The 27,457-nt window shown below is 48.2% G+C and overlaps 1 protein-coding gene across 8 annotated transcripts; it reads right to left on the reverse strand.

Moving 5' to 3' along the window:
• Positions 1–2,637: 2,637 nt before the first annotated feature.
• THNSL2 (threonine synthase like 2) lies at positions 2,638–27,129 on the reverse strand. Of its 8 annotated transcripts, none has more exons than XR_014841511.1 (10): positions 26,996–27,129; positions 22,730–22,800; positions 22,320–22,554; positions 17,811–18,005; positions 17,029–17,181; positions 12,853–13,083; positions 9,528–9,600; positions 9,311–9,436; positions 5,735–5,886; positions 2,638–5,367 (listed from the first exon to the last, which is right to left on the reverse strand). XR_014841511.1 is itself a non-coding variant. In XM_021087277.2 (10 exons), the coding sequence occupies exons 3-10, from the start codon at positions 22,540–22,542 to the stop codon at positions 5,142–5,144; spliced, it is 1,455 nt and encodes a 484-aa protein (XP_020942936.2). In that variant the 5' UTR covers positions 22,543–22,554; positions 22,730–22,800; positions 26,996–27,129; the 3' UTR covers positions 2,638–5,141. The 8 variants fall into 8 exon arrangements, 6 of the variants coding, with proteins under 6 accessions (XP_020942936.2, XP_084874853.1, XP_084874855.1 ...); XM_021087277.2 differs by having other exon boundaries at positions 9,528–9,676; XR_014841510.1 differs by lacking the exon at positions 22,730–22,800.
• Between the last annotated feature and the right edge of the window lie 328 nt (positions 27,130–27,457).

A 27,457-nucleotide genomic window follows, 5' to 3' on the forward strand; every position in this document is an offset into this window, starting at 1 on the left:
TCTTGGGCTGCTCCTGCAGCATATGGACCCCAGGCTAGGGGTTGAATCAGAGCTGCAGCCGCTGGCCTACACCACAGCCACAGCAATGCCGGATCCTTAACCCACTGAGCAAGGCCAGGGATTGAACCCGCAACCTCATGGTTCCTAGTCAGATTTGTTAACCACTGAGCCACAAACGGGAACTCCACTTATTTGGTCTTTTAGCACTTACCCAGCAAGTGGAAATACCTGATCTCATGGGATCCTCAAAAGAAACTGGTGTGGCAGAGTTGCCGTTTTGGCACAGTGGTTAGCGAATCCGACTGGAAACCATGAGGTTGCAGGTTCGATCCCTGGCCTTGCTCAGTGGGTTAAGGATCCAGCATTGCCATGAGCTGTGGTGTAGGTTACAGACACAGCTCGGATCCCTCATTGCTGTGGCCCTGGCATAGGCCGGTGGCTTTGGCTCTGATTGGACCCCTAGCCTGGGAATTTCCATATGCCACAGGAAGTGGCCCTAGAAAAGGAAGGGGAAAAAAAAAAAAAGACAAAAAGAAACTGGTGTGGGAAGTGTTAGAATTAGCAGATGAGGAAACTGAAGCTCACGGAGATGAAATTGCTTATTTGTGGTCCCCTGGCCAGTTAGCTGACGGCTCGGGAAGGACAACTTCAACCTGATTCTAAGTTCATTTGGTACCAGGATCCTTGCCTTTTCCACTGAGGGGGATGTGTGCATGTAGGTGTGTCTGTCTGTGTTTGTCTGTGCACCTGTGTATGTGTTCAAGGGGTGGCTGTTTCTTTGGACTTCATCTCACTCCTGTCCCTCTCCTCCTTTCAGCCCCAGGATACCCTGTGGCCAGAATCTCCTGGAGCTCATATCTCACATCCATTTGTGCTGACAGTGGCTTTTATTCTGGGCCCACCCTCAGGGTCTGGTGAACTCAGAACTGGATAGGACTCAGAACCATCCAGAAGGTAAGGAGTTTTGTGAGCCCCAACACTGCCCTTGAGCCCTCAGAAACATGGCAGCAAAGATAAGGATGCACTGGCTCTGGCTGCCCAGTCCTGGGTGCAGGTGCCAGGGGGCAGGAAACTGTAAGGTGGGCCTCTAGTGGGCCTCCTGGAGCATCACGACCATGCTCCCAAATCCACTCATGAAAGGGAGGGTGGAGGATGGCCCAGTGGAAGGGCCACAGCCCAGGCAGGGTGGAGAGTGGCAGACACAGTAGAACATGGCCAGCTCCTTGGGAAAAATGCACATCAAATTTGAAGCCACACACTTGGGTTCAAGTCCCAGCCCCTCTGCTCTGTCCTGGTGCTAACGGACAAGTTCCCTTATCCCTCAGTGCTTGTTTCCTCATCTCTAAAACACAGATGATAGTAACACCTCCTTCACCGCTTGCCGTCAGGCTTATAGGAGTTGATTTTGGTGAAGTATGACCTGGCTGAGAGTAGGGGTGCATGATGACTTTTGTGGGTCCTGGCACTTTTGCCTTCAAAGGGATCTTCCTCTACAAACAATATTTAAGTTTCTTTTGTATTATTGTGTTGGTATAAAGATGGATTATATTCATTTTTTTAATTTCTTAGAAATTAAAACATTTTATCTCTTTTTTTTTTCTTTTTACAGCCACACCTGCAGCATGTGGAAGTTCCCAGACCAGAGGCTGAATTGGAGCTGCAGCTGCCAGCCACAGCCACAGCCACAGCCACAGCCACAGCAACACCAGATCCGAGCAATATCATGGACCTACACTGCAGTTTATGGCAAGAACAGATGCTTAACCCACTGAGCAAGGCTGGGGATCGAACCTGCATCCTCAAGGGAGACAACGTGGGGTCCTTAACCTGCTGAGCCACAACAGGGACTCTGTAATTAATACATTTTCATGGGCTTCTAAATATTTTGTGACCCAAAGTATCAGGCCCATTGTGCCTAGTGGATAATGGGCCCTGGGGGCTCCTTTGTGTACACTCTTGTGGGTATTAAAGTGTCTCAAAAAGCTGTCAAGTGCAGGTGCCTGTAGGGTCACGGTCATCCTTTAAAAGTGCTCTTCCATCCTCCTGTGTGTCTTGCATCCCTGCCCCCTCTCTCTGTAATGAATGCCTTGTTTCAATGTCAAGTTTCCAGAAAGAGGGTGCCCTCTGGCCTCTCCTTTTAGCCCATGGGCACCATGGAGATGCAGAGCTGGCAATGCTGATGTTGGGGTGACAGGAAGAGATCAGCCTGGATGACCAGCAGCTTCTTTACACCTCAAAGCCAGGGAAGGCAGCTTTGGAAGCCAAATGCCTGCTAGGTCCTTTTACAGCAGCCCTCAGCGTGGTGGCAACAGTGCCGTCTAGTGGCCATAAGTCTCTCTGCACCCTGCCTGCCGTGCTTGCTGTGCCTGCCTTGCGGAGGGCCTGCCAGAGTCCAGGTCCTCCAGCTGCACTAACACCCACGTGTTTGGGTTTGTCTAACCCCCTCCCTCAATCCGCGGAGGATCTGAATCCAGTCATATAACTAAATGCACAGCTATCTGTAATGTGTTCATGTGTACACAGAGCCAAGGTTAAGCTCTAAGTCACTGCTGTCCATAGAAATACAATGTGTGCCTCAAAGACAAGCCCCATATATAACTTTAAACGTCCCTGGAAAAGGAAAAAAAATTGAATTAATTAATTTTGATAATATATTTTATTTCACCCAATACATCAAAATATTATCCTTTCAACAGGTCATCCATAAAAAATTTTTAGCGAGATATTTTAGATTTTCATTTGAAGTCTTTGAAATGCAATATATATTTTACATTTGTGGCACACCTCAATCAGAACCCTGCATTTTCATTGCAAATATTTATCTGTATTTTAGGTACTTCGTAAGTTTTACAGCTGAAAAAGCAGATTCACATACCTGCAATTTTTCGATCATACTTAAAAGTCTTCCAATAACCAAATCAAGTAAGAGTTTTGAAATTTAAATGCAAATTAATTAAGATTAAATAAAATTGTGTGTGTGTGTGTGTGTGTGTGTGTAGGGGTTTTTTTGGTTTGTTTTTTATTTATTTATTTATTTTTGTTTTGTTTTTTTCGATTTTTAGGACTGAACTCACGGCATATGGAGATTCCCAGGCTAGGGGTCGAATCAGAGCTATAGCTGCCAGCCTGCACCACAGCCACAGCAACATGAGACCCGAGCTGAGTCTGTGACCTACACCACGGCTCATGGCAACATCAGATCCCCAACCCACTGAGCAAGGCCAGGGATTAAACTCACCTCCTCATGGATACTAGCCTGCTGTGCCACAAAGGGAACTCCTAAATAAAATTTTAAATTCAGTTCCTTCGTCATACTATTCACATCACAAATGCTCAACAGTCACATGTGGGTAGTGGCTACTGAGTTGGACAGCGCAGGCTGGATCATGAAAACAGAAGCAGGCAGAAAGCAGGCCCTTGGGAAAATAGAGTACCTCTCTCTGGAAGAGAATTATTAGCACACTTGAAGTTCCCAGCCAGGGTTTCCAAGATGAGAGTGCAGACACTTACTTGGGCAAACTGTAAAAACTGCAAATGCCCAACCCATGCTCAGAGATTTGCCTCTGAACGTGGGGCAGTGGGGGGTGGCGAGGGGGCAGGAGTGTGCACTTGAGGGAAACCCCAGGGCCACACTTTGAGAATCATCACACACGGAGGGGCAGGTGTGCACTTACAGGGGAGCTGGGTTCCTTTGGTTACAGAATTCACCAGACACTGGCCTCTGGCCTCTCTTTTTAGCCCATGGGCACCATGGAGATGCAAAGCTGGCAGTGCTGATGTTGGGGTGGCAGGAAGAGAACCAGGAATGCTAGGGACGGGCCTGCAGGTAACCCGAGGGAACATGGGGAGCAAAGATGAATACAGCTGCTGTTATCCCATCATGTCTATCTTACTAAATACACAATTTAATGCACATATGTTGGGAGAACATATTACAACTTGTTTTTTAATCAATAGGGGCAAATCCAAAAGGTTTCAGCCTATTGTATTAAACAGGTCGTATCTTCCAGGAGCTTAGAGGCAGGGAGGTCATGTCTTACATGGATAACCATAACACAGGGCAGAAGGGAATAAACACTGTAAGAAAGCTGCAGGTGAAGTCCTGCCAGACTTCAGAGACTAGAGTCCTTATTTCCAGGTGGGCTGATGGGGGACAGCGCCTCAGTAACAAGACACAGGACCCGAGACAGAAACAGCCTGGGAAATGGGACTTGCAGCCCCAGAGGCAAGTTCAGGGACAAAGGCTTGGAGAGGGGAGAGTGAGAGTCACTCACTTCTCTGGGGCAGCGTGGTGACTGAGGGCCCTATGGAAATGTATTTGGACCTTCTTTAGTGCTTAAAAAGGGGTCGTTGCTTCTTGCTGATATGACCATGACTTGCTTTAATAAAGACCATCAACCATGGTTGATACATGACCAACAGGGCACTTTGACTCCGTTTGAGGCCCATCTGGTGATCCCGAACCCCAAGTCCGTTCACCACCACCAGTGCCACCTGTTCCCTTGATCACCTGGGGTGGCAGGTGGATGGGGACACGGAGGAACCACCATCGCCACGGGGCACCCACCACGCTCCGCTCACAGGTCATGCAGTCACCATCACACGGAACATGAACTTTTATTGCAGGGATTCCCAACATCTTAATAGGGTAGAAGCTTCTGACAAGGAAGGCCAGGATCTCTGCATCTGGCTTGGGGATCAGATAAACTAAGGCTCAGAGACAGTGTGCCCCAGATGAGCCCCAGACCTGTGTTAATGGAGTGAGTGGTCCCCACCTGCACAGGTTTAGGGTCTGGGGGCCAAAATCCTGGAGCTGAGGTTGACCCTGAGCCCAAGACTTTGCATTTGCAGGCCCTCACCTTTCCATGTGGCCATGATGCTCCTGGACGGTCCTGCAGTGGGAGTGCAGCTCTAGCCATCACCCACACCCCTCCAGCCTATCCCAGGACCAGGCACAACAGGACCCCGGTGAAAGCACACAGCAGCCAGGGAACAGCACAGCCCACTGGCTCCAGACCCCGCTGAGTAGCCCCCTGAGAACCTCCTGCACCAGCTCTTAACCGAAAGCAGGTGCACAAGGCACATAAGAAGGGCTACCTCCTGGGGGGTCCAAAGCCTAAAGGAAGTCAGCTTCTGCCTATTTATTCCGGGGTGTTCTGGAAGTGCCCCTGCCACTGCCGGCTCAGGTTCTCAATGGTGTCCCGAAGCATCTGCGTCCAGTCGTCGCCCTTCCGCATTGGGGTACAGCGTGCCTCCTTGCGCTCCAGGGCAAGGATATCAGCGGGGGTGTCCGGGGTCAGCCCCGCAGCCAGCACGGCCTCCGGGAACTTGGCCGCAGAGGCAGGAGCCAGACAGCACCGAGGAGGGCTGCGGGGCGAGGGGGCGGGGGGCAGGTGGGAACAGGAGCGAAGAGAGGGAAGAAGGAACACGGGAAGGTTAGAGGTAGAGTGGGGAGAAAAACAGAGACAGATGCTTAGTCCCTTAACTGTATCTCGCCAATGACCCTGCCAGCAAACTGCGCCTCCTTGTGGTACGCCCAGCTTCACGCGCCTCTCCATCACACGTCCTCCCCCAGGGACCACAGTTCTCCCCACACAGTTCCACCCAGCACTTGCCGCGCTCAGAAAAGTCACTTGTTCACATTCCTGTCCCTGCTGCCTGGGGAAGAAGAGGGCCCCTGAAAGCCAAAGAGGTCCTCCCCTCCCCGCATGACCCAGGCGCACACCACCGGTACCTGGGTTGCTGCCGGTCCGTCTGCTGGAAGTGGTAGCTCACGGCCACGGCAGAGTGAGGGCACAGCAAGTACTGGTTCTCTTCCCAGCAGCGGAGCATGGTCTGGGTGATGACCTCATCCATCATGGACTCAGACGTTACTGCCTCTGAAAGCTGGCGGGTTCCAGGGTCAGGGGAGTGGGAATCAGGGCGGGGGAGGGGGGAGGGGAAGTGGGGAAAATGTGACCCCCAAGCCCACCACCTGACACAGCTGGCTAGACACCAGAAACTTAAATGAAATGTTCAGATTGAAAGACTCAGCTTCAGCTCAGAGTAAAATTTGATTTCCTAAGTTTCCTGGTTTTAAATAAATTCACTCAAGTTAAGAGAAGGATATGTTTGAGTTTCGGGTCCATATATTTAGTTAGGATTTGGCTCATGAACCAGCGAATTAGTATACAGTCTTTTTCAACAACCAGACAAAGCACAGGTTCCAGGCATTCAAGCTTTCTGGGTCTTTGTTGGTTGTGCACCCCTTCCAGTGGCTGTGAGAACAGCTTCCTGTCAGATCCCACCTAGCTCTGGCGGCATCTCCTCCAGAAAAACTCCCCACTACCCTCAGACAGAGGAGGAGACTCCCTTCTTGGTTCTCCCTCAGTGTAGATGGTTTATTTGATCATTCTCTGAAAATGTGCTGTATGCTTATGATGTGCCAAAAACCTGGCAGATACTCAACTGCAACAAGGAGTAGGGTATTATAAATCATAACTTCCTGACCCATTAGGGCCCACAAAAGACAAGAAATGTATTTTATTTATCTTTTTTTTTTTTTTGAGGGCTGCCCCCACAGCATATGGAGGTTCCCAGGCTAGGGGTCTAACCAGAGGTACAGCTGCTGGCCTATGCCACAGCCACAGCAACGCCAGATCCGAGCTGCGTCTGTGACCTATACCACAGCTCACGGAAACACCCGATCCTTAATCCACTAAGCGAGGCCAGGGATCGAACCTCATGGTTCTTAGTCGTATTCCTTTCTGCTGCACCACAACGGGAACTCCTATTTTATTTATCTTTGTATCTCCAGCACCAAGCACAGTTCCTAGCTCATATGTAATTTTTTTTTTTTCAGACATGTCCATAACATGCGGAAATTCCCAGGCCAGGGATCAAACCCGTCCCCCACCAGTGACGATGCCAGACCCTTAACTTGCTAGGCCACAAGGGAGCTCCACTCATATGTCATCTGAATGAATGCTGTTCCAGCAGATGGATTATCTTCTACACATACAACCAGGAAGAGAATGAAGAACCAGGTGTCTGTCTTCATGGAGCATCTCATTTATATGCGGAGAAGGAATGTGAATGTCAATACAAACCATTAGCCAAATAATTTGAACTTTGGATGTGTTATGGTCTGAATGCCTTTGTCCCTACCCCACCCCAAATTTATATGTTGGAGCCCTAAGCCAAATTGATGGTATTTGGAGGTGGAGCCTTTGGGAGGTAATGAGGTCATAAGAGTGGAGCCCTCAGGAATAGGATTAGTGTCTTTATAAGAAGAGGCCAGAGACCTAGGTGAATCCCTCTCCACCATATGAGGATATGAGAAGGCGGCCAACTGGAGCCCAGAAGAGGGCTCTCACCACAACCCAGCCATGCTGGCCCCCAATCTCAGACCTCCAGTCTCCAGAAGTGTGGGAAATACATCTGTGCTGTTTATAAGCCACCCGTCTGTGGTACTTCAGCAGTCCAAACTGATGAAGGGAGACTGGATCAAAAGAAACATAGATTCCAGAAGACAGAAATTCCACCTCCATCTGTGCGGGTACTGGAGTGCAGAGAATGGTATCTAGTTCTGGGAACAACCCTTTAAGATAAACATGGACCACTCAAAATCTGTCATTAAGGGACAGCTAAGCCAGGAAACAAAGATTTCCTGCTAAACAGTGGATTAACAAGCTGGTAAACAAAGATTCTTTTCAAGTATGGGAATCAGACTGCTCACTGGTGCACGAGCTAGAAGTAGGAGATTTTAGCCCAACACGAAGAACTTGGTAAGGGGAGTTCCTGTCATGGCTCCGCAGTTAACTAACCCAACTAGCATCCCTGAGGATGCACGTTTGATCTCTGGCCTTGTTCAGTGGGTTAAGGATCCAGCGTTGCTGTGAGCTGTGGTGTAGGACAGCAGCTGTAGCTCCAGTTAGACCCCTAGCCTGGGAACCTCCATATGCCAGGTGTGGCCCTAAGAACAGAAAAATAAAATAAAATAGAATAAAACAAAACAAAACAAAACAAAATAAAATAAAGAACTTTGTAATGATGACAGCTGATGTGAGGCACTGAGGTCATCATCCCTGGAGACATACACAGTCTGGACGACCACTTGGTGTGAACATCGTAGAGAAAATTAAAGGCAAATTCAACATAAGAAGTTCTTTTTTTTTTTTTTCTTTTTATGCTATGCCTGAGACATATGGAAGTTCCCAGGCTAGGAGTCAAATTGGATCTGCAGCTGCCGGCCTACACCACAGCCACAGCAATGCCAGATCCAAGCCACATCGGTGACCTACACCACAGTGTGGCAATGCCAAACTCTTAACCCACTGAGCGAGGTCAGGGATTGAACCTACATCCTCATGGATACTGAGCCACAATGGGAACTCTTTTTTGTTTGTTTTGTTTTGAAATCTTTTAAAAACAATATTAAGTTTCCATCACTAGGCTACATTAAAATAAAAATAATCCCTTCCAACAAGACTCCTACCATTCTTAGGAAATAAAATCTCTCCTTCTTCTTCTTCTTCTTTTTTTTTTTTTTTTTTTTTTTTTTTGTCTTTTTGCCATTTTCTTGGGCCACTCCTGCAGCATATGGAGCTTCCCAGGCTAGGGGTCCAATCGGGAGCTGTAGCCACCGGCCTATACCAAAGCCACAGCAACGCGAGATCTGAGTCGCATCTGCGACCTACACCACAGCTCACGGCAATGCCAGATCCTTAAACCCACTGAGCAAGGCCAGGGATCAAACCCGCAACCTCATGGTTCCTAGTCAGATTCGTTAACCACTGAGCCATGACGGGAACTCCAATCTCTCCTTCTTCTTAAATAAAATACAAAGCTAATGGGACAATAGTATCTGCTCATACTGGATTGGAAAAGTGGATTCCAGTTGTTATTACTGCAAGTCAACAACGAAAATGAATAAAAATAATAAGTTAAAATATAAGCCCTATATTGCCAGGCAGTGTATAAAGTGCTTCACGGGTATTATTTGACTTCAATCTTCAACAATGCTATGAGGTAGGCATTCGTATTATCCCCATGTTACAGATGAGGAAACTGAGGCACAGAGTTTAAGAAACTGGCTTAAGGTCTCGCAGGTGGCTTGAAGTTGAGCCCCATCTGACTTTAAACCAATAACCTCTACTGCGTCTCCTCATTCAACAAATAAACCCACATCAAGTGACTGCAGAAGTGCCAGATCCATAGCAGGTACTCAAGAAACAAGTGTCCCCTTCCCTTGAAGAGATTTGCAAACCCCAAGTCTGTGGCTTGGGGCTGCACGCTTTCCTTTCTCCATGGTGTATGGGTGGTGACTGACCTTGCTGTGCAGTTCCTTGGGGACATTGACACGTTGGGTCCTTTCAAATTGCTCCATGAGGGCTCTTGTCATCTGGCTGTCAGAGCCAGAGAGCAGCCAGAAGATCCTCTCCATATTGTAGGGCACCTGGGCAGAAAGGCCCACTGACCTCAGCCCTTGTCCATGCCCACCTAACCAACACCCACGTCACCCCTGCACCCCACCTCACAGGTCCCACCTGAATGTCCATAGCTGATGCCAAGGTTGCTTTGACGGTCTCGGACAGAGAGAAGTCTCCCCGCTGAACAGTCCTGTGGATGATGTCATTGCAATTCACTGCCACGACCAGGCGGATGGGCAGGCCCATCTTCTGAGCAATGCACCCGGCTTAGCAGAGGGGGAGAACAATGGTTTCTTAGACATGACACCGAAAGCACAAAAAACAGAAGAAAAAATACATTGGGCTTCATCGAATCAAAAACCTCTTGTGCTTTTTGAAGCTTTTGTGCTTCAGAGGACACCATGAAGAAAGTGAAAAGACAGCCTAGAGAATGGGAAAAACTCTTCACAAATCATAGATCTGATACGGGACTGGAACCCAGAATAGTTAAAGAACTTCTACGACTCAGTAAAAGTGGGCAAAAGATTTGAATAGACATTTCTGCAGAGGAAATATACAAATGGCCAATGAGCACACGAAAAGATAATCAACATCATTAGTCAGCAGGAAAATACAAACCCAAACCACAGTGACATACTACTTCATACCCACTAAGATGGCTAGAATAAAAAAGACAGATAATCACAAGTCTTGGGCAAGAAGTGGAGAAATTGGAACCGCCGTACACTGTTGGGAATGTAAAATGGTGCAGCCACTTTGGAAAACAGTCTGGCAGTTTCTCAAAAAGTTTTCATAGCGTTTCAATATGACCTAGAAATTCATCCCTAATTATATATACTCAAGAAGATTGAAAGCAGGTCCACACAAAATCTTTTATACAAATGTTCATAGCAGCCTTATTCTTAATAGCTAAAAACTGATAACTGCTAACATTTGGATTGCATTAACTGATAGATGGACAAATAAAATGTGGTATGTGCATATGGTGGAATACTATTCAGCCATAAAAAGGAATAAAGCACTGATACAGGCCACGACATGGATGAGTCTTGAAAACATTATGCTAAGTGAAAGAAGCCAGATACCAAAGGCCGTATATTGTATGATTCCACTTATATAAAATGTCCAGAACAGGAAAACCTACAGAGATGAAATAGATTTGTGGCTGCCTAAAGCTGGGAAGGATGAGAGGAAATGGGGAATGACTGCTAATGGGAACAGAGCTTCCTTCTAGGGTGACAAAAGTGTTCTAAGATTGATTCTGGTGTTGGCTGCACGAAGCTGTACACGCTAAAAACTAAGTTGTATACTTTAAATGGGTGAGTTGTATGGTATGTGAATCAGATAGCAATAAGTCTACTAGAAGGAGAAGAAGGAGGAAGAAGAGGAGGGGAGGGGGAGGAAGAGGGAGAAGGAGGAGGAGGGGGGAAGAGGAGGAGGGGAGTGTTTCTATGCCCAAATACTGTTCTCCGTGCCACGCCCCCCACCAGGTACTGACACACATGCTCGCCCCCATTTGCAGAAGAGTAAACAGAGGTTCTGAGAAGTTACAATGATCCACCCAAAGCAAACTAAGTGGCAGAATAAGGATTTGAACTAGGTCTGTCTAAGTCCCGAGCACATGCAGTCCCCAACTCAGCATCCTAGAACCAGCATCTTTGGATCGGTTCCTGGAAAGGGGCAAAGGGAGGCCAGAGCAGCAGCCTCCATCCACTCTAGTAGCAGATCCTATTTGCATGGAACAAATAAGGAATTCCTCTCCCCAGAGATGGAGGGCCTGGAACGGTAACGCAGCTTAGGAAGGTACCTACTTCCATGAATGGTTTATCTCTGAAGAGTAGATAAAAGGAGTTAGGGATAACCACACCACCCAACATCACACTTAATTGTGCAAAGCACTCTGTCACTCTTATCTCACTGGATCATCATGTCAATGTCCTGATATCCTTGTGTGAGAGGGGAGCAGTGAAGGCTCAGGAGGGTCCAAAGCTTGAGGTCAAGCAGTTAGATCCCGTTGGAGCAGGGCTAGATCGGAGCTCCCTCAGCAAATGTCATTTTTGCACCAGACACTGTGGCGGGTTCTGGGACACGTGCAGGCACCATCACTCACTGGAGGGGGATGCAAATGGGCAGTGCGGTGGGCTTCACCACATGGGGAGGGAGGCTGAGCCATCTTTGTCTAAGAGCTCACTATGCTTTCCATCCCTGTGTTAGTGGAAGTCAGGAAGACCCCGGACCGCTAAGATGCTTTCATGATCTCAACAAAGCCATCCTTGGCGCCCATCAGAAGCGATGCCATTAGAAGCAGCAATGCCCCTCAGGAAGCAGCCTACCAGACTCCCAAGGATGGAGGTTCTGGAGGCAGCCCACATGGGCTGCAGTTCTTGCTCTGGGACACATAGGGGTGTAACCAGGTGCGGGCCGATGACTTCTCTGTGCCTCTGCTTCCTCATTTAAAAATGGAAGTAACAGGAGTTCCTGCAATGCCGTAATGGGATCCTGGGCATCTTGGGAGTACTGGGATGCAGGTTCGAACCCCAGCCCAGCACAGTGGGTTAAGATCCCACATTGCTGCAGCTGCAGCTTAGGTTGCAGCTGTGGCTCAGATCTGATCTCTGGCCCAGGAACTCCATATGCCGTGAGGTAGCCAAAAACCAAACCAAACAAAGCAAAAGCAAAAAACAAACAAAAAAGAGAATAATAGTATGGTCTCCCCTCCCCACCCCATAGGCATACGTGAGGATTAAAGGAGTTAATTCGAGAGAAGCACTTACAGCAGAGCCTGACACAGCAAGCACTTGATAAACGTTACCTATTACTACAGGAAATGTATAGCTTTTGACCCTCACAAAGTTCACATACATGCATCAAGAATCTTATTTGCACCTCACCATCACCCTTAGAGATATGATAAGTGGTCTAATCTCCTTTTTATAGCCTCAGAGCTGAGCATAAGGGAAAATCGTTCCGCTAATAAAGGACAGAACTGGGGCCAGAAGCCTAAGTCCAGAACTCTTTCCACATCACAGGGTCTCCAGGGAGAACACACTGTGCCAGGCGAACCCTTATCCTCAGGGCCGGCAGCTGGCGAGACTGGGAGCAAAGTCCATGTTGCTGGCGGAGGGCAGTGCCAGCCGGGCACAGCAGCTCAACCTTGACCTCATCTCCCCACAGTCTGCTGAGCAGACACATCAGATCAGGCAACTGGAGCACATCGCCGTTAACCCATCATGCTCCCTGTTGCAGCAAGAGCCCCGGATTTCCCTGCAGTGAGTCAGGGGAAGTTTTCTGGAAGCTTCTTCTGTGTTGTTTCCCATCCCTTCAGACTCAAGATCTGAATTCAACCTTTCTCCTCACAGTCACAGCCTAAGGGCAGCTGGGGGGATGGGGGCCACAGGCAGTTTTCAGGAAAGGCCCTTTCCCCCCAGGGGGGTCTCCTTACCTGCGAGGTTACCGGCAGCCCCCGTTGGCACAACCACCTCCACGGGGGGTAGGGGGTGCGTGTCTAAGGATGGCGCACACTGGAAATAAGCGAAGAAGTGGTGGGCCATTTGCACGAGGACCCGGGACCAGTTGATGGAATTCAGACTCATCAGATTGTGCTTCTTGACAAAGGCCACGTCGGCAAACACGGCCTTGATCGGCTCGTCCAGCTCATCGCTGTTCCCCTCCACTGTCAGGGGACAGAGAAGACAGAGCTATCAGGCACTTGACCCAAAGGCCTCCCAGGCTGAGCCGATCCCGCTGGGACCTCCACTCACCTCAGTGTCTTTACTCTCATGGATCTCAGCCTACTCCAAATTAAGCTCCTCAAGGAGCTTAATATCCTTGTCCCATATCCTTGTGGTCCTATTTCTAAAGTTTCTACCATTATATAATTAGATGTAAAATGCCAACCTTCTGGAATATTGGGGGAAGAATTCCTCTTTGTATGCCGTGCCCCCTTTCCCACTCTCTGGGAACAAGGAGAGATGGTTTCTCAGGCTGTGAGATGGAGAGAGGGTGATCTTTACTCCATGGTCGTCTCTCAGGAGTTGGGTCACTCTTCCCATGTGGGCTGACTTCTTCCTTCATTGACATCAGAGGGTGGAGGTTCTGCCCTCTGTTCCTATGTGGCAGGTAAGCTGGCAGGGAGGGACTTCTCCTTTCTGAGCTGAGTATGTACACACTTTAATTGATAGATGAATTACTGGGTAAGCTGATGGGCAAAGTGGCTACTTGTCTAAGTTGCATTCTTCCATCCAGCCCCATCAGCAATCAAGCCAATATGGATCTCCTATCTGAAACCTGGATCTGTTTCTCCACTGGATCCAAACTTGGAGGAGAGGGGCTAAGGTGAGAGGGGCTAAGGTTAGAGGGGGGAGTATCAGAGTAGGCACCGAGGTTATTATTCATTCCACCCTTCATTGTGTGGCAGTGATGAGGCTGCGGGACTGACTCTAGATCCACATATAAGGAGGCTATTTGCTGGGGTTCTAGGAAAAAATTCACTGCTCTTAAGAGAGAGTCACAGGAAGAGAGACTTCATTGACCTCAGTAACTGCTGTATGCCACAAAAGGAATGAGGCTAAGGACTGGGAACAAGGGATCAGAGAACCTGGGTCCCTGAAGGTGGTGCCCATGGCCTCCCTAGACTTCCAGGTCTATGAGTTGGAAAATATCCTTGTTCAAGCTAGTCTGAGTTTTCTGTTACTTCCAGCCAAAAACATCCCACATAATATATAACTGGCACTTGCTGATTATCTTGTACTTAAGGACCAAGTATACCACATTCATGGAAATCAATGACTTTATAAACATCAGAGTTCAACACACAGCTATCCAGGTGGCCCATCTGTTCTCCCCAACTCAGTGGTCCAAGGGAAAACCCGTATCCACTCTCAGCTCCCGAACAAACACACATCCTCCTGGAATCCAAATCGGAAGATTCCAGAAAGGAAAGGAAGAACTTGAACAGAGCTATTTAGAAACAAAGACTAATTCCTTTAAAGGATCCTGCCTTATTTTCTTTCTTTCCTTCTTTCTCTCTCCCCTTCCTTCTCCCTCCCTCTCTCCCTTTCTCTCTTTTTATTTATTTATTTTTTTGCCACACCTTCAGCACATGGAAGTTCCCAGGCCAGGGACTGAATCCGGGTCAGGATCAAATCCAAGCTGGAGCTGCAACCTATGCGACAGCTGTGGAAACCCCAGATCCTTAACCCACTGTGCCAGGCCAGGGATCGAACCTGTGCAGCTGCAGAGACAATGTCAGATCCCTAATGCACAGCACAATGGCAAGAACTCCATCCTGCTTCTTTTTCTTTTCTTTCTTTTTTCTTTTCTTTTCTTTTTTTGCTTTTTTAGGGCTGCACCTGTGGCATATGGAAGTCCTCAGACTAGGGGTTGAATTGCAGCTATGGCTACAAGCCAACGCCACAGCCACAGCAATGCCAGATCCTTAACCCACTGAGGGAGGCCAGGGATCGAACCTGCATCCTCACAGATCCCAGTTGGGTTCGTTACCACTGAGCCATGATGGGAATACCATCCTGCCTTATTTTCTTGAAGCCCAAAACAAATATGAAACAGAAGTGCTCCTTCAGTTCCAGCAACAACAAATAACACACTACACTCATCACCACCCACGTATCTGCCACTATTTTTTAAATGGACACCATTCTCCAACCTAGAATCAAGAATGGAGCTTCCATACATGCCCTTGGGTATAAAGAAGGTAAAAGTCTTCCAACATCTGTAGACAAGATGAGAAAGGCATATGTGCAGAACAGAGGTACAAAAAGCTATTCTCTGCTTTGATTCTAGGCAAAGATTGTCCTAGATCCATAACTAGCAATTTTTGGTGCTTAAGATATAACAGGGACCCACAGGAACCTGAATCTTGTGCATTAAAAGCTTGCCATGACTGCCGGAAAATGCAGCCAAATATGGGCAATTAATTACCAAGGCTAATGTGTAAGGTTTTGCTAACACCGGCCTTAGCCAATGCTTTTCACTGCAATGGGTATGTGCTTGCTAAAAAAAAGAGCAGAAGGGGCTTTTTGTTCCCTCTTGAACAAACAGACAAAGAATATTCATGCTACTCTCATAGGTAAGGTTTGTTTTCACTGTGCTTTTGGCCCTTGACAAAACTGGTGTTACATAGAAATATCCTCTATGGGATTACAACAGGAGGCCAGGCCAGTTCTAGAAGGAATGTCTTCTGTCACCACATTTACTGTCCTGCCAGGTGAGGGACCAAACTAAGCCAGGCCAGCTGGATAGCTCGCCCAAGACCACAGTGTATGAAATTTCGCCAAGACTCCTACTGCTCATAATCCCACCCCTACCTTGGGGTTACAGGAGTGTCTCAGGATGTGAGGGCTGGAAATAAAAAATAAAAAGTATGGCTCCACTCAAACTCACCCCACCTTCCTAAACTCTTGAGCTCCATGATTAAATGCACTCAGAAGAGATGGATAGACATGAAGGAGATGGTTTTTTAACCTTTCTGCACAAAATGCCATGATTCATGATGTGGCTCAGGAAGGGGGGAGAGTCACCCGTGATGGATACCACTGAATAGCTTTTTATTTTATTTTATTTTATTTTACTTTACTTTTTGCTTTATTTTATTGGGCTGCACCCACAGCATGTAAAAGTTCCCGGGGCCAGGGACTGAATCCAAGCTGAAGCTGCAACCTATACCATAGCTGCAGTAATGTCAGATCCTTAACCCATTGCACCAGGCTGGGGACGGATTCCATGCTGCCCAGGAAACAACTCTGGATCTTTAACCCACTGCACCACAGCAGTGACTCTGTGTAGCTTCCCATTTTTTTGTTTTTGTTTTTTGTCTTTTCTAGGGCTGTACCCGAGGCATATGGAGGTTCCCAGGCTAGGGATCTAATCGGAGCTGTAGCTTCCGGCTTACACCACAGCCACAGCAACAGGGGATCTGGGCCAAGTCTGCAACCTATACCACAGCTCATGGCAACGCCAGATCCTTAACCCACTGAGCAAGGCCAGGGATTGAACCCGAAACCTCATGCTTCCTAATGGGATTTGTTAACCACTGAGCCACAACGGGAACTCCTAGCTTCCTATTTTAAATACTCACACCTGTTGACCAAGTGTATGACCTAATTGACTCTCTACTACAAGGAAGGGCGTGAGCTGTCAACGTGTAATGACACAGTCTCTTAAAATGATTATTTAACATGTTTCTGACCTCTGAACTTCAGCACCTTGGGATAAGACCCAAGTCACTTGGCTCAAGCTATGGCTCTGGATGGCTAGCTGCATACATGGCACCAGCAGGGTGAATGTGCATGGAGGTGGAATTGTTTGGGGTGTGATTTTAAACCCACGCTTCCTCGGTTATACCGTCAGTTTTGGTGTATACACCTGTCACCCCCAATAGTTTCTAAGACTGTGGAACCACGAGCCTACTCAGAGCTAAGCCAGGGCATATGCCAACCCCAAATACAACTGAGGAAAGAAGGGAAGGAGAGAAACGGAGGAGGAAGGATGGTCAGCTGGTTAGGTGACCAGTGTTGTTTCAGGTGCCCCACCCCTACCCCCCACCACAACCCGCCAGAAGTGAACCACTCAAGGCAGCACCATGCTGTCTAGCGCTCACCTCCAAACACGTGGACATTCTCTCTCAGCACTGTTGTCATCTGGAGCTCCTGAATCTTTGTGCAGCGACCCTTGGGCAGCAGAACAATGATGTCCACGTTCTTTGCCCCCTGAACACTCTCAATGGCAGCACTCCCTGTGTCCCCAGAAGTTCCTGCATGGGAAGAAGGAGGAACCCTGCCCTGTAGAACGAGGGAGATGGAAAAGGAAAGAAACAGCCCCTAAAGTATTGCTGCCAAGTGAGACAATATCTACCTTCAGATACTTGGAGGGCAGGTGGCTGGTCTTAACCCGGGGCCCTTGAACCTCCAAGAGATCCATAGATTAAAATTAGCACATCTGTGAACTTGGCACCATATAATCTATGTATTTAAAAATACTATTCTGAGGAATTCCCCCTGCAGTGCAGTGTGTTAAAAACCTGACTGCAATGGCTGGGGTTCGGTCCCTGGACCCAAGCAGTGGGTTAAAGGATCCGGTGTTGCCACAGCAGTGGCATAGGTCACAGCTGCAGCTAGGACTCAAACCCTGGCCCAGGAACTTCCATATGCCATGGGTATGGCATATATATATATATATACACACACAAATACTATTTTGAGAGGCATCCATAGCCTCCACCAGCCTGTCAAAAGGATCCACAGCACAAGAAAAGGTGAAGAACCCTGCTCTAGAGGAACCAGTAACATACTCCCTGAGAGGCATCAGTGGAGGCCACCTGTGGGTGGACACTGGCAAGCTGGGGTGCAATGGGGCTCCAGGGCATATCCCCTCCACACACACCTACAACCACGGTGATGTGCTTCTTCCTCTTCTCCAGGAAGTACTGTAGAAACTGTGCTGTGCAGCACAGGGACAGGTCCTTAAAGGCATACGTGACCCCATGCCACAGCTCTAGCACGTTCAGCCCATTCCTCAACCTGCACAGATGGACCACCTCTTTGTGTCGGAATCTGCTGAAGGCTCGGTCGATCAGATCTGCGAGGGGAAGGAGGGGAGACTGGACAATGAATAAAGAGCATGAGCTCTTCCCTCAAGTTCTCTCTCAGTCTCTTTATAAGTTTAAATTTGAAGTTTCTATCTCTTGCTACCAGCTAAGTAGACCAGAAATTTTTGTATTGTAAAGGATCCTGTGTATGAATATAATTGCATCAACCTAGGGAAAAAAGTCTAAAAAGACTTGAACCAAACTGTTCATGGGTTCCTCATAGTGATTCCTGCAGACAGAGTCGGGGCTGTAAGACTTCCATTGTTTACTTTATAAATTCTGAATCATTTGGAGCTCTAGTGTGCATATATTCCAGTAGAGGTCCGATTCAACAATTATGCAACAAACAAGTCAAATCAAATCAAATGTCTCATCTTGGAGTTCCCACTGTGGCACAGTGGGTTAAGGATCCAGTGTTGCTACGGCTGAGGCATAGATTGCAGCTGTGGCTCATAAGTGGTCCCTGGCCTGGGAACTTTCATATACCATGGGTACAACTGAAAAAAGAAAAAGTCCCATCTCTTCTAATTTTCCTTTCTAAAAATGGAGAGTTGTTTTTTTTTCATCACCTAATCTCACACCTGTGATGCTGGAAGCTTAAAACAGTTTACACAAAAAAGGAACCCTATTACACTGTTGGTGGGATTGTAAATTGGTGCAACCACTATGGAAAACAGTATGGAGATTCCTCAGAAAACTAAACAGAGAACTACCATTTGATCCAGCAATCCCACTCTTGGGCATCTATCCAGAGAAAACCATGACTTGCAAAGACACGTGTACTCTGATGTTCATTGCAGCTCTTTTCAATAGCCAAGACATGGAAGCAATTTAAATGTCCATCGACAGAGGAGTGGATCCAGAAGATGTGGTACATATACACAATGGAAGATTACTCAGCTATTAAAAAGAATGAAATACCAGCATTTTTAGCAACATGGATGGACCTAGAAACTATCATGCTAAGTGAAGTCAGCCATACAATGAGACACCAACATCAAATGCTTTCACTGACATGTGGAATCTGAAAAAAGGACAAACTGAACTTCTTTGCAGAACAGAAGCTGACTCACAGACATTGAAAAACTTATGGTCTCCTGAGGAGACAGTTTGAGGGGTGGGGGGGATGTGCTTGGGCTGTGGGATGGAAATCCTGTGAAATTAGATGGTTATGATCTTTATACAACTACAGATGTGATAAATTCATTTGAGTAATAAAAAAAGAAAAAAAATGGTTTTCATAAAAGTCTTACCTAAGGCTGAAGTCATCTAGGGTAGTATGTCTCAAACTTTAATTGGCAAACCAATCATCTTGGATCTTATAATGCAGGTCTGGGTTGACTAGGTCTGAGGAAATCTAAGAATTCTAGTAAGACTCCAGGCAATGCCATCAGTGCTGGTCATTGAACTATATTTTTGAGTCCTCTTCTTCTCAGCCCCCAAATCTCACCATTATGTGATGGATTATATTATACATTTGGCTCGTGCAGCACTACTATCATCTGAATACTTGATAGGAATGCAGAATTCTCAGGCCAACCCCAGGCTCACTCAATCTGCATTTTAACAAGATTCCCAGGGAGAATCCATAGGCACCTAAGAGTCTGAAACGAGCTGGTCCAGGACTCTCTCAAAGTCCCTTCTGGAATTACTGTTCAAGGAGATAAAACAGTCAGCTGAGGGTCTGGGTGCTTTATATGAGGAAGGAAATACCCCAGCACTCAAGCATCTTAGGACGACAGTGAAATCTCCTGTCTTTTTAAAAATTATTTTCATTTTTTGTTAAATCATTCTCAAAATCAGACCTAGTCAGCTGGTTCAAGGCCCACAGAGGACCATGAAGTAAAATTTTCAGCGTTCATGTGCGTACAGCTACCTAAGCTGTAATTCTGTCCTTTCCAGGGTTGGTCATGCAGCCCATTTACCCTTCACCAAGTTGGGGTTGGTATCAGAGAGCCTAACAGGTCTTTGCCCAAATTTGGTCAGCACTGTCTCTCACCTCAAGTCTTTGGCCTCTTTCAGGTTGTTGGATTTGGGAAGTACAAGCTGGAAGAGGATGGCACCCCTTCCGGCGAGGATTCAAACTCTTCTTGTGAAGGGATGCAGCTGACCTACCTGCCAGCCTCTAGCTCTGCTGGCAGATTCCACCATCCCCGTGACTGATATCAGAGCTTTCACATCAACATTACCTCTGGAGTTCCCATTGTGGCTCAGTGGTTAACGAATCTGACTAGGAACCATGAGGTTGCGGGTTCGGTCCCTGCCCTTGCTCAGTGGGTTAAGGATCTGGTGTTGCCATGAGCTGTGGTGCAGGTTGCAGACGCGGTTCGGATCCCAAATTGCTGTGGCTCTGGCATAGGCCGGCAGCTGCAGCTCTGATTAGACCCCTAGCCTGGGAACCTCCATGTGCCCTGGGAAGCGGCCCTAGAAAAGGCAAAAAGACAAAAAAAAAAAACAAAAAACAAAAAACAAAACCATTAACCTTCTCCCCTATCATCAAATCCTCGAATAAACTGTAGTCTCATTGGCCTGAAGCACTGTGTGTTTAAAAGTGTTTGTATTGTATGAAGTTACTCTACTACTGCCTTGGGGTTTCCACTGAATGTTTTACACTGGCCTTATAGAATTTCATTTGCTTCCCTGCCCTTCTTCTGATGTAACTAACAAACCAAGGGTTACCATATCAGCTGCAAAGAGAAACTAGGGTGGGCCAAGTGCAACCAGTCTGAGAAGCCCTGGCCTGTCTTGGTCCTAGTTGTTTGTTTGTTTGTTTGTTTGTTTGTTTTCTTTTGCATTAAAGTATAGTTGCTTTACAATGTTGTGCCAATCTCTGCTGCATAGCAAAATGACTCAGGCATATATATAAATATATACATTCTTTTTTTTTTTTTTTTTGCTTTTTAGGGCTGCACCCATGGCATATGGAGGTTCCCAGGCTAGGGGCTGAATTGGAGCTGTAGCCACTGGCCTACACCACAGCCACAGCAAAGCAGGAGCAGAGCCATGTCTTCGACGTACACTGCAGCTCACAGCAACACCAGATCCGTAACCACTGAGTGAGGCCAGAGATCAAACCCATATCCTCAGGGATGCTAGTTGGATTCGTTTCCACCGTGCCATGATGGGAACGCCCTACCTTCTTTTTAAAATAATATTTTCCATCATGGTTTATCCCAGAAGATTGGATATAGTTCCCTGTGCCATACTGGGTTTTTTGGGTTTTTTTTTTTTTTTTTTTTTTTTTTTTAGGGCTGAACTGCAGCATATGGAGGTTCCCAGGCTGACGATCAAATCGGAGCTGTAGCCGCTGGCCTACACCACAGCCATAGCAATGCCATATCTGAGCCTCATCTGCGACCTACACTCAGCTCACGCAACACCGCTCCTGAACCCACTGATCAAGGCCAGGGATCAAACCTGCGTCCTCATGGATACTAGTCAGATTAATTTCTGATGAGCCACGACAGGAACTCCTATACTGTTTGACATTATTTTCCATCCATTCTAAAGGTAATTGTTAGCATCAACTAACCCCAAACTCCCAGTCCATCCCACTTCCTCTAATCTTTTTTTAAAAAATGTACGTTACTGAAGAAGTTGATTACAATGTTGTGTTTATTTGTGCTGTACAGCAAAGTGACTCAATTATGCTATATGTACATTCCTTTTCATATTCTTCTCCATTGTGGTTTGTCACAGGATACTGAATACAGTTGCCTATAGTATACAGGAGGACCTTGTAATTTATTCTTTCTATTATAATAGATTGCATCTGCTAATCGCAACTCTAGCCTTGAGTTTTTTTGTTTTTTGGGTTTTTTGTTTTGTTTTGTTTTGTTTTTTGTATTTTTAGATCTGCGCCCACAGCATATGGAGGTTCCCAGGCCAGGGGTCTAATCGGAGCTGTAGCTGCTGGCCTACGCCACAGCCTCAGCAACGCCGGATCCTTTACCCAATGAGCGAGGCCAGGGATGGATCCCGCAACCTCATGGTTCCTAGTCAGATTGGTTTCCCCTGAGCCATGACAGGAAGTCCTTGAAAGAGTTTTAAAATAATAAACAATCTGCAGATCACTTTGGCATTCCTCCCACTGGAGGTGGGAGCTGGAATGGATGAAGTTTGGGGGATATTTCCCATTTTACGATTCCAGAGTCTGGAAAAAACTCCAAACTTGTGGGAAATGTGACTGGGGACCTCCTAGGGGTTAAATGATGGATTTGCAGCTCGGGGATGTGGCGGGGGTGTGGGGGGCGGGTGCTGGCCGAAGAGTAAGGTGGGAGAGGAGAGAGGTAGGAGCTGCTCACCGTTTAAGTCATCCTTTGGAATAAGCTCCGGGCCAATGAAGAGGCTGCACAGCGCCTTCACCAGGCCGGCGTAGGAGAGCCCACTCCACTGGCGCAAGGTCTCCCCGACCAGCTGTGGGAGCTCCTCAGGCATGTAGAGGCCCCCGTCCGGGGCATAGCCAGAGAAGAGCGCCCCCTCAAAGTTGACCCGAGGGGCCATCCCCCGAGTGCTGACGTACCACATGATCCTGGAGACCTGCAGAGGGAACAGTCCCAGGGGCACCTGACCTCCAAGCTTGGTAACCTAGGGGGCAAAGCTGAAGTACCTGAAGCCCCTGGGTCATGTAGTAAGATCTCACGGCAGCTTCATCTGAAACTGTACAAATCATGACCTCACCCATCAAAAGGAGGCAATTCCACCGAACTACTACCTCAAAAGAAGGTGTAATGGAACATGCTGGGAAAGGAGAAAGCTTGGTCCTCACTGATGACGAAGAAGTCCCTGGGGTGGGGAAAAATAATAGCAATGATAAGGCAAGTGCCATTTTGATACTCCTCTCGATAAGGAGAGGACTACACACTCGATTATGCACCCTTCTGAGATACCTGTGTCCACTTCTGCTCAAACAAATCATTACCTTCAATGGATTTTTAGCAATGTTACCTATAACCTAATGGTTCTCCGTGCTGGTAGTTTGTTGGAATCAACTTGGGGGAAAAAATACCCCTACCTTGGGGCCCCACCTGGATCAATTAAATTGAAATCTCTACACAAGACTCCTTGGATGGATCTAATGTGCAGCAAGGATTAAGAACTGTGTAGCCAACTCATCCCAGTTTGCTTGGAACTTTCCTAGTTTTAAAATTTAAAGTCCCCAGAGAGAGTTCCTACTATGACATAGTGGGTTAAGGATCTCAAGTCTCTGGTTTGATCCCCAGCCCAGTGCTGTGGATTGGCATTACTGCAGCGTGTTGTAGGTCTCAGCTGCAGCTCAGATTCAGTCCCTGCCCTGGGAAATTTCATATGCCTTGGGTGCGGCCAAAAAGAAGAAGAAAACCCTTAAAGTCCCCAGTCCCAGGAAACCACTCAGTCCCAGGCAAACTAGTATAGTTGGTCATCCCAGTTGAAAACCAGTGCCCTATTGGGTTGTGATGATCATTGTACAACTCTAAATGTAATAAAATTCAATGAGTTAAAAAAAATTGGTGCCCTATGTCTCAGCGTAACATGAGAAGAATAGTTCAATGGCTGATGCAGTACTATTAATCTGGCCATAGCTAACTGGCCCCATGTGGACTCAGAACTCTGATTGGCATGGAGGGAGATGGGGTCCAAGGGCACCTCAGGCATAACTCTGGTCACGCATTTCATCGGTTAGGTTCCCAGGAGCCAAGGGCCGTGTTGAGGAGCTGGGTTGAGCTCTGGATCATGGCTGTGAATTCTTTCTTTTCTTTTTTTGTCTTTTTAGGGCTGCACCTGCAGCATATGGAGGTCCAGGCTAGGGGTTGAATCGGAGCGACAGCTGCCAGTCTAAACCACAGCCACAGCAATGAGGGATTGAGCTGCGTCTGTGACCTACACCACAGCTCAGGTCAATGCTGGATCCTTAACCCACTAAATGAGGCCAGGGATTGAACCTCCATCTTCATGAATGCTAGTCGGGTTCATTTCCACTGAGCCACGATGGGAACTCCTGTGAATTCTGATTATAAATCCCCATAGCACTTCTGGGGATGAATCTGGCTAGACATAGCTCTCAGCACCAGCTTGGACTCATTTCTGTGCCAGGGCCAGCAGGGAACCCCTGCCGTCTGGGGACAAAGCCACCTGAAGCCTTCCACCTATGAGAAAGGGAAGTGACTATGTGGCAGTGACCTGGAAGAACTCTGGTTTCCTAGACTGCGGATCTGATGCCTCTGAGCCCAGTGCAAATCCACATGAGCCACTTGCCACTCCCAAGCCTACAAGTGCATTTAGCTTACAGAGACAAGTTGAATTGTCCATACCATGATCTTTGGAAAGTGAAAGTAGATATTATTAATAATTATGCTGGGGAATTCTCATTTTGGCTCAGTGGTAACAAACCCAGCTAGGATCCATGAGGATGCAGGTTCCATCTCTGGCCCCACTCAGTGGGTTAAGGATCCAGCATTGCCATGAGCTGTGGTGTAGGTTGCAGATGCTGCTCAGATCTGGCATTGCTGTGGCTGTGGTGTAGGCCGGAAACTTCAGCTCTGATTCGACCCCTAGCCTAGGAACTCCGATATGCCACACCTGTGGCATATATATATATATATACACACACACACACACACACACACACACACACACACACACACACATATATATACATACATATATGTATGTGTGTATGTATGCATATGTATATGTGTATGTATGTATGTATGTATGTATACACACACACACATACTGGGACAATGGGGATAAACCGAACTGTCTCAGGCCAAATGGGAAATATCACCTTGCATAGGGGTCCACACCACAGAAATGGAATCAGGGTAACTCCCAAGCCAACTGCAGGGAGTAAGCAAGGAAAGCCCAAAACAGAACCAAGGCAGGAAGGCAGGGGGCTAGCAGTGCCTTCAACAAAGGCAGGACTTTCTTTTCTTTTAGGGATGCACCCTCGACATATGGAAGTTCCCAGGCTAGGGGTTGAATCAGAAGCTACAGCTGCTGGCCTACACCACAGCCACGCCAGATCCGAGCCGAGTCTGCGACCTACACCACAGCTCACAGCAATGCTGGATCCTTAACCCACTGATCGAGGCCAGGGATTGAACCCACAACCTCATGGTTCCTAGTCAGATTGGTTTCTGCTGCGCCACGAGGGGAACTCCAAGGGAGGGCTCTCTGTAACTCTGTGGCAAGGGTCAGAGCCAATATGAACTGCCCAAGACCTTGGAGTAACCAGGGGACGATCCTGCCGGGCTACCTCTGCAGCCAGACCAAAGGAAAGAAGACAATTGTGTTGTCAAAGAAGTTGAGTCGGACATGAGGGAAGGAGCAAAGGCAGGCAGGGCTCTGAGCAAGAGCCAAAGAAAACATCTGCAGAACTCTCTGCCCTGAGGAGTGGGGGGACAGTGGATCACATCACACCTGGGGCACCGGGCTCTGTTCTGGGCTCCTCCCCACGCCAAGGAGGAGGTGGACAAACTGGCCCAGGGACAAAAGAGAGGGCCTGACACCAGGCTCTGCAACCGTCACTGAAAGAACTGGACTGACCAACACACAGGTGGCTGTCTTCCCCAGGAATGGTCGCCCCTGTTCTGTCCAAGGACCCCAAGGAGCCAGAATGGGAAAAACTACGTATGACATACACTGCTGGGTTCAGTGTTAGGTAAACCAAATAGAGAAGCCAGAAGTAGAAGCAGCTGCCCCAGTGACACAAGCTGGGACCTGGGACCTGGGACCCTTTGCTACAGTGCTTTTGCACCTGGTCAAACATCTCCTGGAACAACAAAATACAAAGAAACTATAAGGGACTGAAAGTAACTGTGTACCTGCCAGCAGTTGGATCAAATTACCGGCAAAAAGATACAAAAAAACCCCCCTAAAAACCCAGCTGCCATTTCTGAAAAGCCCAGAGCAAAGGCAGGGTGTTGGGGCAAAAGCAGGCATGTCCCCCCGCACACAATCCAACCCAAACCACCCCTGTGGCTGGACTCCTGGACCTGCCTCTATCCAAGCCCCATACAAGGAATCAGCTCCCGCCCTTCCCCGGGGAAACCTGTTGCTTGCTTTTTGCTCCATGCGCAGCAGCAGGGGCCCCATACAGCCTTGCCTGAGTTTCTGGCCTGGCCTCTCATTTCTATTGACTAAGGTCAGCCAAGAACCCAGATAACAACAGGATGGGGTGAAGCCGAGGAAGAAAATCAAGCACCCTGGTTGGAGTGCTGCATGGGGTGGGACTAAGTGGCCTCTGTTGAAGGAGGTTTTATAATTTTCCCATGCCACTCCACTGGACCCTGTTCCAGAGTGGAGCAGGATCCAAAAAACTCTGACCACTAAACCTAGAGAAAAAAACAAGGGAAAAGAGACACCACCCCCAAGGCAGGGGCACATTTCAGGAAGGGCTCCTTGAGGAGGTGATTTTTCTGAGCAGGGGTGGAGGCAGGGCGGAGGCTTAAACCCCCATGGTGGGTCGGACTGATCACTGACTGCAGACTGCGCCCCTAGGGTGGAAGCCCGGCAGGCCCTCGGAGTCCGGCCTAAGGTCACTGGGCACTGGTCCTCCGGCTGGCCTGGCCTTAGGCAAGATCTGCGGGACAAGGCCTTACTCCCAGCCTCAAAAAACGCCCGCAGACTTCTCAGCGCGGGGCCCTGAGAGAACAGCAGAGATCCTGCAAAAGGTGCAAAGCATCCGAAACCCCCAACCCTCCCAGGCTCCTCCACGTCGCAGCGGCCAAACTAGAGGTCGAAGAAAGGGGCAGGGAGGCCGACTCGGCCACGCTGAAGTCAGGGTGGAGCGAAATCGCGAGAAGTTCCAGAGCTCTGAAGTCTAACTACGAGCGCGGGGAGGGCGACGCGATCGCCGAGAGGGGACCTGGGAGGGGATTCGGGGCAGGCGCGCGCCCGCAGGAGGTTCGACCGCTGGGGAACCCCAACCCCCTTCCCGGAATCGGCTGGCTGGGCAGCAGGGTAGGAGGTCTGCGGGGCTGGGAATGGGCGCGGTTACCGGGTCCCAAGCTCTGGGGACGGCGAGGCGCGGCCTGGGAGGCGGATAGAGCGCGGCGGGACCGCCCCGCTCGGGCCGGAGCGCAGGACGCTCCCGGCAGCGTCCAGGCTTCCGGTTGGAGGAGCAGGGCCGCCCGGCACCGAGGCGGAGGGCGGAAGAAAGCGGCTTGGGAAGAAGGGAGGGGCGAAAGGAAATGATAATGAGAGGGAAATCATTTATTCCTCACTTGGCATGTTTTAAGACCCTTTGCCCAGCGCTTTATTCACAGTCTTAATCTTTACTGCAGCCCTGGAAGTACCACTTCACTGCATTTTGCACATGGGAAAAATGAGCGCAAGATGAGAAGAAAGGCTTCATGCTTCCCACCTGCAAAACCAGAAGGCTGACAAACTCTTTGTTTCTCAACCTAGGGCTAGTGTGTCAGCGGATTCAGGATCCATGAGGATACCTGACATCGTTTTA

The sequence above is a fragment of the Sus scrofa genome, chromosome 3, assembly GCF_054392235.1.
Source record: "Sus scrofa isolate SSC_HxYL_T2T_F1_AM1 chromosome 3, Sscrofa_HxYL_maternal_Yorkshire_Landrace_v2.0, whole genome shotgun sequence".
In the NCBI taxonomy this organism is placed as follows: Eukaryota; Metazoa; Chordata; class Mammalia; order Artiodactyla; family Suidae; genus Sus; species Sus scrofa.

Excerpts from the sequence above, each read along its gene's own strand:
- THNSL2 (XM_085018727.1), bottom strand. The coding sequence starts at position 22,542 with ATGTGGTACGTCAGCACTCGGGGGATGGCCCCTCGGGTCAACTTTGAG. Across the intron at positions 18,006-22,319 it reads TCCAAAGGATGACTTAAACG|ATCTGATCGACCGAGCCTTC; the intron begins GTGAGCAGCTCC and ends TTCCCCTCGCAG. Across the intron at positions 5,368-5,734 it reads ACGGACCGGCAGCAACCCAG|CCCTCCTCGGTGCTGTCTGG; the intron begins GTACCGGTGGTG and ends CTCGCCCCGCAG.